Raw genomic sequence first — 8,808 nt, forward strand, 5'->3', positions numbered from 1 at the left:
TTATTTAGAGAATTCTGATAATTTGCTGAATACCTTTGGTTGTGGCCTCTCTTAATAAATGTACATATAACCAAAGACATTATCTTTTCTATTGTCTTTGATATAACCAAATCTCTTAATAGTGAATTGTCTATACGAGTCTTACATTTGATATTTTCAAATAAATGTATTAAAGTAATGAAGGAACATTCATTTAAGTTTAGATCTCCTAACAATTCACTCCATTTTTAATTTCAGGATAAAATATTGGTCAGCATACATTTTTGAAACATGTCTAGTATATAATTGCTATTTACAGAATTCAATGTGTTTATGACACAGTGACATCAATGAATGAAGTATTTAAGTGAGCTCAGCTTGCAATCTAATCACCATGAATTTCTCAGGAGAATCCAAGCAGTAAATGTTCTGTTGTCTGCATATCTACATAAAACTTGATTATTTCTCACCATAAATATCATTTTTATTATTAATATTATCCTAATTCATGAAAAAATACCCACTAGGAGAATAACCCCATAATTTATGATGTAAATATTAAATCATTATTCAGAACAAAATATATTATTATTTAATATTTCTATTATCTTTACAATTACAGATAATTAATTGTATTGTTATTTTTGTCTACCGTACTACTTACTATTCTTCTTAATGCATGGTTGTCATGGCAACCTGTATTGATTTATTATGTTACATTTAAAATGCCAGACATTTCATCCATGTTTTGAAAAGACAATCATAAGAATTAAATAATAATTAAAAATAAACTCATTAATTTTTGGTTGTTTTTTGGCTCTTACCGGTAATTTAACATAAATCATATAAATTCCTTCAAACTGTTGAGATTGGAGATGAGAAATTGGAGATGAGAAATTAAGTGCAGAGTGTGAATGTGAGTACAATTTAACCTGTACACCGTAATTTCTCTTTTTGTATCATGGTTACAAGATAATCTCTTGTCTGAGTTGTTTTTCATTGAATGTCTATTTACTCTATATGTAATCTAATGACATGTAATCTAATGACATGTAATTTAAATGATAAAGTAAATATTGTTTTAGCAAAATGTGGACAACTAGAATTCTGTGCCTATCATTTCTGTATTTTTAATAATTTAAGATGCAATATGAATGAAAACATATTTTTTTTATATTGTTGTTTGATACTCCATGTTATAGACTAAATCATATTATGATAAACTAAGAATGTTTGGCAGCACACACAGTAGTGTTTATTGGATGAAAAAAAAAAAAAAAACGCAAATATATCAGTATATGTAAAGTGCTTGTTATTGTATGTACAAAAAAATCAGTAAAATTTTAGAGTGCAAATTGGAGAATTTCATTGTTTCATCAAACAAATACTTGAATGTGTACTTACAAGAACAATGTTTTAAACGTTTAACGTGATAAATCATAGTCACATTTAACGTGATAAATCATAGTCACGTTTAACGTGATAAATCATAGTCACATTTAACGTGATAAATCATAGTCACGTTTAACGTGATAAATCATAGTCACATTTAACGTGATAAATCATAGTCACGTTTAACGTGATAAATCATAGTCACATTTAACGTGATAAATCATAGTCACGTTTAACGTGATAAATCATAGTCACGTTTAATGTGATAAATCATAGTCACATTTAACGTGATAAATCATAGTCATGTTTAACGTGATAAATCATAGTCACGTTTAACATGATAAATCATAGTCACATTTAACATGATAAATCATAGTCACGTTTAACGTGATAAATCATAGTCACATTTAACATGATAAATCATAGTCACATTTAACATGATAAATCATAGTCACGTTTAACGTGATAAATCATAGTCACATTTAACGTGATAAATCATAATTCAATGTATTCATCAAACACATCTTGAATTTTCAAGGTGAATGTTCCAGCGAAGCACTCCGCTATCATGTTGTAGAGAGAGGAATATCCGAACGGAACAACACCGTGCAGGCGGACGATGATCAAACAATAATAATAAAATTGTTCACATCCATGTTACATAAATGAAAAGTTGACAAACTTACTTTTACCCATTCTAATTATTGTTTTTACTGTTGTTTATTGTTTATTCACTGATTTTCATTATCGTATTTTCATTATCGTATTTTCATTATCGTATTTTCATTATCGTATTTTCATTATCGTATTTTCATTATCGTATTTTCATTATCGTATTTTCATTATCGTATTTTCGCTGATAAGTAAAATCAGCTAAATTAAATTTATATGAACATGTAGAATAACAAAACTAATTGTTTTTCAACCAAATTCATGAACTTAAAACCAAGTGAAATTGCTCAAAGCATCAAATAGTCCAATTAAATGCCAGTGAAAATAAATGGTTTTACAGTATTTGAAACATACTACATAGTAATGGAGTTCAATGAATTTCTTTCCAATTTAAAATTCCAGATAATTTTTTTTTACTCATGATTAAATTAATCACTCATATCCATTCCCCTATAGGTTTTGTTTATGCAAAATGTTTTGTGAAAATTTAGTTTTTCATCACTACTGTCTCTAAATAAATAAATAAATGAATAAATAAATAAATAAATAAATAAATAGGGACCTAAAAAAAGGTTCTTGTATTAGTATTTTGTGTTTAACACCTAAGAAATCTGTCAAGGACAATCACACACATCATTTTTGTTGGGGGGGGGGGACTGCCTGTATGTTCCAAGGCTGAATAGATTGACCATATGAATAGTATATGTGGAGGAAATGGTGGTTTATAATTCAATAAAATTTAGACACAAGGTCGAGGACAGATCTGATATTGCAGCAATATCCTGTTGAAGTGACCTTGAAATGGCAACAAATGTGGGTCAATTTAGACAATCACCAGTATGGTCTGAGCATGGAACTATAGTTTCATGGTCTGAGTCAATGGCCTATGGCACCGTCCGTCAACGGTGCCTATGGTAAGGGCTAATATAATACATTGTATATCCTCCATATCCTCTGTGGCATGTTAGCAGCCGTCGCTATGTATGACCATGGTATGACTGATCTGTCTATGGTAGGACTTAGAAGCAATAATCATCTCTACTCTTATTTTCACTTTCAACGAAATAGTCATTTTTTCGACGAAATGTCGTAGGTACTTTTTGTTAAATCATGACCTAAAAAAAGTTGGTTAAAAGTTAGGGGTAAACCATTAGAAATCCAGGGGTACGTGGGGTGGGGTTTATATATCATGTCATATTAAATATTGTAAGCCCCCGTTCTGATGTCCAACCCAGAAGCTTGTCAATCTAGGCCTGTCACCACCCGTGGGACAGCTGTCGGCATGGCTTCCTGTGTGAATGGTCTTCTCAAAAAGACTAATAAATGTCAGACCAGCATGTTTAGATGACTGACAGGGTGAAGCGTTTATTAACACCTCCAAATAAACAGTTGAACAAAACAAAACAAAACGACGCCCGTATCGCTTATCAGGTTTCTAGTTTGCCAACTGGGAGGGGTAGAGTTGGTGATTAAATAAATAAATGCACAAATTAAGAAAATAACAAAACATGCGAAATAATGGAAAAACAAGTTATTGGCTCGATGACAAATGAACCACACTATTGCGCCAGAGATGTGAATCCGTGATTCATCTCCGAAATAAAAATACATCTGACATCACAGCCACGGTCTTTGCGTCATCCCTATTACTTCCTCGTGTGACGAGGCCGAGGTTTTCGCGTCGTTAAGATGCGCAATGTTATGACAAGCTGCGATATTGTTGTCTTTATGTTGCTGTGTACTACACAGGGTGGCACGGGATTAGCTGTGGAATCATAGCCCTATGTTGCCGACCGCATTATTTACGTGACTGACTCTGGCCGGCGTACAACGTACAACAACAAAATTAAAAAAAAAGACGTCCAAATGAAATTGTTAGGGCGAAATTCGATTGTAGGTCGCACCATGGAGGTAGAAAAGAGAAGGAGTGAGGACGCTATTTAAGCCCATGTTAATCTTATAAACATCCTTTGTCTTCGCTCTGGTTAAGCCACTTATTGTTTTTGTTTAGAAGTCGTTTTATCTACATGATGATAGCCGCTTATTTACACAAGAAAACGAGAGTAGAACTGAAAAAAATAAATTCCGTTTAAACATCGTCTATAAAATTGAATGCGCAAACCATAAATAAAAGAATTGTGCATGCGCAATGACCTTTATCAGATCGCAAAGGTCATTTCACACTTGTAGGTACCGGAAATTCTGCATACGGACGCCACCAAGATGTGTGATTACTTCTTTTCTGATATTTTACATCGCAATAGTCGTCCAACTTTGGACATTGATTAAAAAAATCCCGCAAATTTCCGCAGTGAAATTTAAATATACATGATAAGATTATAACAAGATGTTTTGACTCGTCATTTTTCATTGGTGTGCAGAACTGTGCAGATGTTTAAAATCGCGCATTTTGTTGTAATAGATTTCGGGCGTTGAGTACACTCAGCGTACGTCTTTCACTGCATTCTGTATTATTGTTATCTGTTTGGGCATGCGCAGTGCGTTGAGAATCTTCGTGAAGCTTCCGAATACAGCCGAAACACGTAAGCCGATTAACTGTGACATTGTACAGCGTGTTTGCAAACTAATTACATTGTGTATGTGAGTAAACAAATCCAAAGCATCATGAAACCAGCGGAAACAATAGCGTCATCACTCCTTCTCTTTTCTACCTCCATGGTCGCACCAAAGAGCTACGGAACCGCAGCTAGCACGGGATATGAACTTTGCTTCATTTTTTTTTTATCGCGGCGGTGCCAAGATTAGAGCGCTAAATGGGAATGTAAATCATGAGATAAGTACGCAGTCTTTGCACGTAGACACATTATTTCTGATATTTCTGATGTTTCACAAAACAGCAAGTCGAACAAAGTTAGATAAATTATAATATATGGACTGAGATAAAATTGAATAAAGTAAACTTATTATCGACACACTACATTTAATTAGTGATGTTTTTTTTTAAAAAAAAGTAGTCTCATTATTGCGCGTTGTAACAGCGTTTTCGGTTATACCGGTTTTAACGATATTGATAGATTTATTTGTAAAGTATACTTTGTAAATACTAGTACGTCCACAGTGCATTCATCGACTTTGCTTTGTTGTTCTTTGGCGCAAAGCCATGAGTTGAAATCCCCCTTTAATGATGACTCGTCAATACTTGCGCCCAGATCTTATTTTGAGCGGTGTAATGATTAACGGCGGTAAAATAAACGGAACAAGCTGGGGCTATTTTATGGTGTACTAGTAAGTACTTGGATAATGCGTTCTGTTTGTGGTATGGTGGTACACAGTCCGGTGTTGAGGGACTATGGGTGGTAGTAATAGGAGAGGGGTAATAGTGTATTCGGTTTAGTTCCGGGTTTAGTATTGTGTACACACCCAGGATACACACATACATATTAATTTCTAGCTGATTAACGATTAGCATAATGAAGTATAATGCAATAATACAAACATTAGTCATTTAAATATAAAACAACCCCCCTGTAGACACGATAGTCTATCCCTTAACCACTGACGGGACGACTCAGGGCATTACAAATGCTAGATCATATTTTAATTTTCTTAGAAAATCACAGCCCGCAGTGATTTCAGTATTTTGGTTTATAATTTTAATATTTCTGGACCCTACGTCATTTCGACGTTCTAGAATATACTCGACCCAGCCGAGAACATTACAGGACGTGATGTCACATGTTATTCAGAATTGTGATGTCATGGTATCAGCCTATAAATAACGTCCAATAAAAACACGTGACGTGTATCACGTGGTGATATATGCCCAATCAGATAACAGAATTGGCTGATATATTAGAACACCGCAGCAAAGGGGCTTTCAGATTTCTCGAGCGTCGCTACGAAGAGTTATAGTGAAACAAATATACTGCGAAGTCGGATTGTCTATCCATATAGAAAGGTAAATTTACCGAGTTTTTCTCCAACGTTTCTTCCTTGTATATTTACTGTATTGGTTGTTAATTCATGCACGTTACTAGCTCGAATAAATCGTTGTACTAGCTATCCAAATGTTGCATAAAATCTGCGTCAGAAACAATGGAAAATTTCCTTTCTTCAATTTTTCTGTTCTGTTCTGTACAAGTCTTCTTTTTGTTGTAAAAACATCAGACTCTTTTGCCCGACAGTAGCACGAATAACATTTTGTTTTAGTGTTTCAACAGTTCTCTCATGGTTGATTTAGAGCTTATTTTAGTTTTTTTTAGTGACGCCGCCATTTAATGTTGGATTTCAATGAATAATGCGACAGGATTTCGTTTCTTTATCCGCAACTGAATTCGTCAGTGTTGTTTCAAAATATTTTACTCACAACTTCCTCAATTCTGAATAATTTCTTTCTCTTCGTCGAATTTTGTCTGCGTCACAGAATGACCTTTTTACCCGAGTTTCATTATGTTGATTAATCTAATTATTTATGCATGTAATAAAAATGGCGGACTTCGGACTGTGATAATGCCAGTCACGATTACCCTGCGCTCTCGTATCGGCTTTTGATTTGAATTTAAAATAAACGATGTTGTTTTCTAGTTATTTTTTTAATGTTAGTTTTAGTCTATTAATTCACATATTATTTTGGTTGCTTTTATCGATTTTTAACTTATTTATTTCATTTTACAGTATCATGCAGATTTTCGTGAAAACATTGACTGGCAAGACCATTACATTAGAGGTTGAACCATCTGACACCATTGAAAATGTGAAAGCTAAGATCCAGGACAAAGAGGGCATTCCACCAGATCAGCAGCGTCTCATTTTCGCTGGTAAGCAACTGGAAGATGGCCGTACCCTGAGTGACTACAATATCCAGAAAGAATCAACCCTTCATTTGGTGTTGCGTCTCCGTGGTGGTATGCAAATCTTCGTAAAAACCCTCACTGGCAAGACCATCACACTGGAGGTCGAACCATCAGACACCATTGAAAATGTGAAAGCTAAGATCCAGGACAAAGAGGGCATTCCACCAGATCAGCAGCGTCTCATTTTCGCTGGTAAGCAACTGGAAGATGGCCGTACCCTGAGTGACTACAATATCCAGAAAGAATCTACCCTTCATTTGGTGTTGCGTCTCCGTGGTGGTATGCAAATCTTCGTAAAAACCCTCACTGGCAAGACCATCACACTGGAGGTCGAACCATCAGACACCATTGAAAATGTGAAAGCTAAGATCCAGGACAAAGAGGGCATTCCACCAGATCAGCAGCGTCTCATTTTCGCTGGTAAGCAACTGGAAGATGGCCGTACCCTGAGCGACTACAATATCCAGAAAGAATCTACCCTTCATTTGGTGTTGCGTCTCCGTGGTGGTATGCAAATCTTCGTAAAAACCCTCACTGGCAAGACCATCACACTGGAGGTCGAACCATCAGACACCATTGAAAATGTGAAAGCTAAGATCCAGGACAAAGAGGGCATTCCACCAGATCAGCAGCGTCTCATTTTCGCTGGTAAGCAACTGGAAGATGGCCGTACCCTGAGTGACTACAATATCCAGAAAGAATCTACCCTTCATTTGGTGTTGCGTCTCCGTGGTGGTATGCAAATCTTCGTAAAAACCCTCACTGGCAAGACTATCACACTCGAGGTCGAACCATCAGACACCATTGAAAATGTGAAAGCGAAGATCCAGGACAAAGAGGGCATTCCACCAGATCAGCAGCGTCTCATTTTCGCTGGTAAGCAACTGGAAGATGGCCGTACCCTGAGCGACTACAATATCCAGAAAGAATCTACCCTTCATTTGGTGTTGCGTCTCCGTGGTGGTATGCAAATCTTTGTAAAAACCCTCACTGGTAAGACCATCACACTGGAGGTCGAACCATCAGACACCATTGAAAATGTGAAAGCTAAGATCCAGGACAAAGAGGGCATTCCACCAGATCAACAGCGTCTCATTTTCGCTGGTAAGCAACTGGAAGATGGCCGTACCCTGAGCGACTACAATATCCAGAAAGAATCTACCCTTCATTTGGTGTTGCGTCTCCGTGGTGGTATGCAAATCTTTGTAAAAACCCTCACTGGTAAGACCATCACACTGGAGGTCGAACCATCAGATACCATTGAAAATGTGAAAGCGAAGATCCAGGACAAAGAGGGCATTCCACCAGATCAGCAGCGTCTCATTTTCGCTGGTAAGCAACTGGAAGATGGCCGTACCCTGAGTGACTACAATATCCAGAAAGAATCTACCCTTCATTTGGTGTTGCGTCTCCGTGGTGGACAGTAACCACATTTACACTTTTATTAGCACTAGCTTAAAGCTGAAAGTGCAAATACTCGGAAGTTTATATATTGAGAAAATGACTTGAAAAAGTGAATTGTTATGTGTCTATGTAATTGTCGGTACTGTGAGTAATAAATGTAGAGCAAATTGATATTGTTTGTTTTTTAATGAAATGCTTAACAAAGTCTGTCAAGATACCCTTATCCCACACCAACAGTTTTACAAATATTTGTAAAAATTAAAGCAGTGTTGCCAATTTCATTCTGAACATTGACTTGTGACTCGCTGTGAAAATTTTGCAAAACTAATTGCTTGGAGTGATGCATATTTGCACTTTGGTTTTATCCCAAGCCTTTAATGTGATTTCTTTTCACTTGTGATTTATAGTTTAACGTAGAAGAATACTCATAAATTAAAAACTCAGAATTTATTCATTTTGCAATAAATTGTACTCAAAGTTGGGGTCACCAGCCTTTTTTCAAGAAATTGATGATTGCATTTAAGTGGAAAGTTGCTACTTTGTCACT

The 8,808-nt window shown here is 35.8% G+C and overlaps 1 protein-coding gene across 1 annotated transcript; it reads left to right on the top strand.

The window, feature by feature from the left end:
* Nucleotides 1-5,821: 5,821 nt before the first annotated feature.
* On the top strand, nucleotides 5,822-8,432 carry LOC144356273 (polyubiquitin-C). Its single transcript, XM_085493219.1, has 2 exons — nucleotides 5,822-5,962; nucleotides 6,679-8,432. Exon 2 carries the CDS (start codon nucleotides 6,683-6,685, stop codon nucleotides 8,282-8,284), a length of 1,602 nt encoding a protein of 533 aa, XP_085349345.1. The 5' UTR covers nucleotides 5,822-5,962; nucleotides 6,679-6,682; the 3' UTR covers nucleotides 8,285-8,432.
* The last annotated feature ends 376 nt before the right edge of the window (nucleotides 8,433-8,808 follow it).

This window comes from Saccoglossus kowalevskii, chromosome 18, assembly GCF_978046115.1.
Source record: "Saccoglossus kowalevskii chromosome 18, keSacKowa6.1, whole genome shotgun sequence".
Classification (NCBI taxonomy): domain Eukaryota; kingdom Metazoa; phylum Hemichordata; class Enteropneusta; family Harrimaniidae; genus Saccoglossus; species Saccoglossus kowalevskii.

Coding starts and splice junctions, on each gene's coding strand:
- LOC144356273 (XM_085493219.1), top strand. CDS start 6,683: ATGCAGATTTTCGTGAAAACATTGACTGGCAAGACCATTACATTAGAG.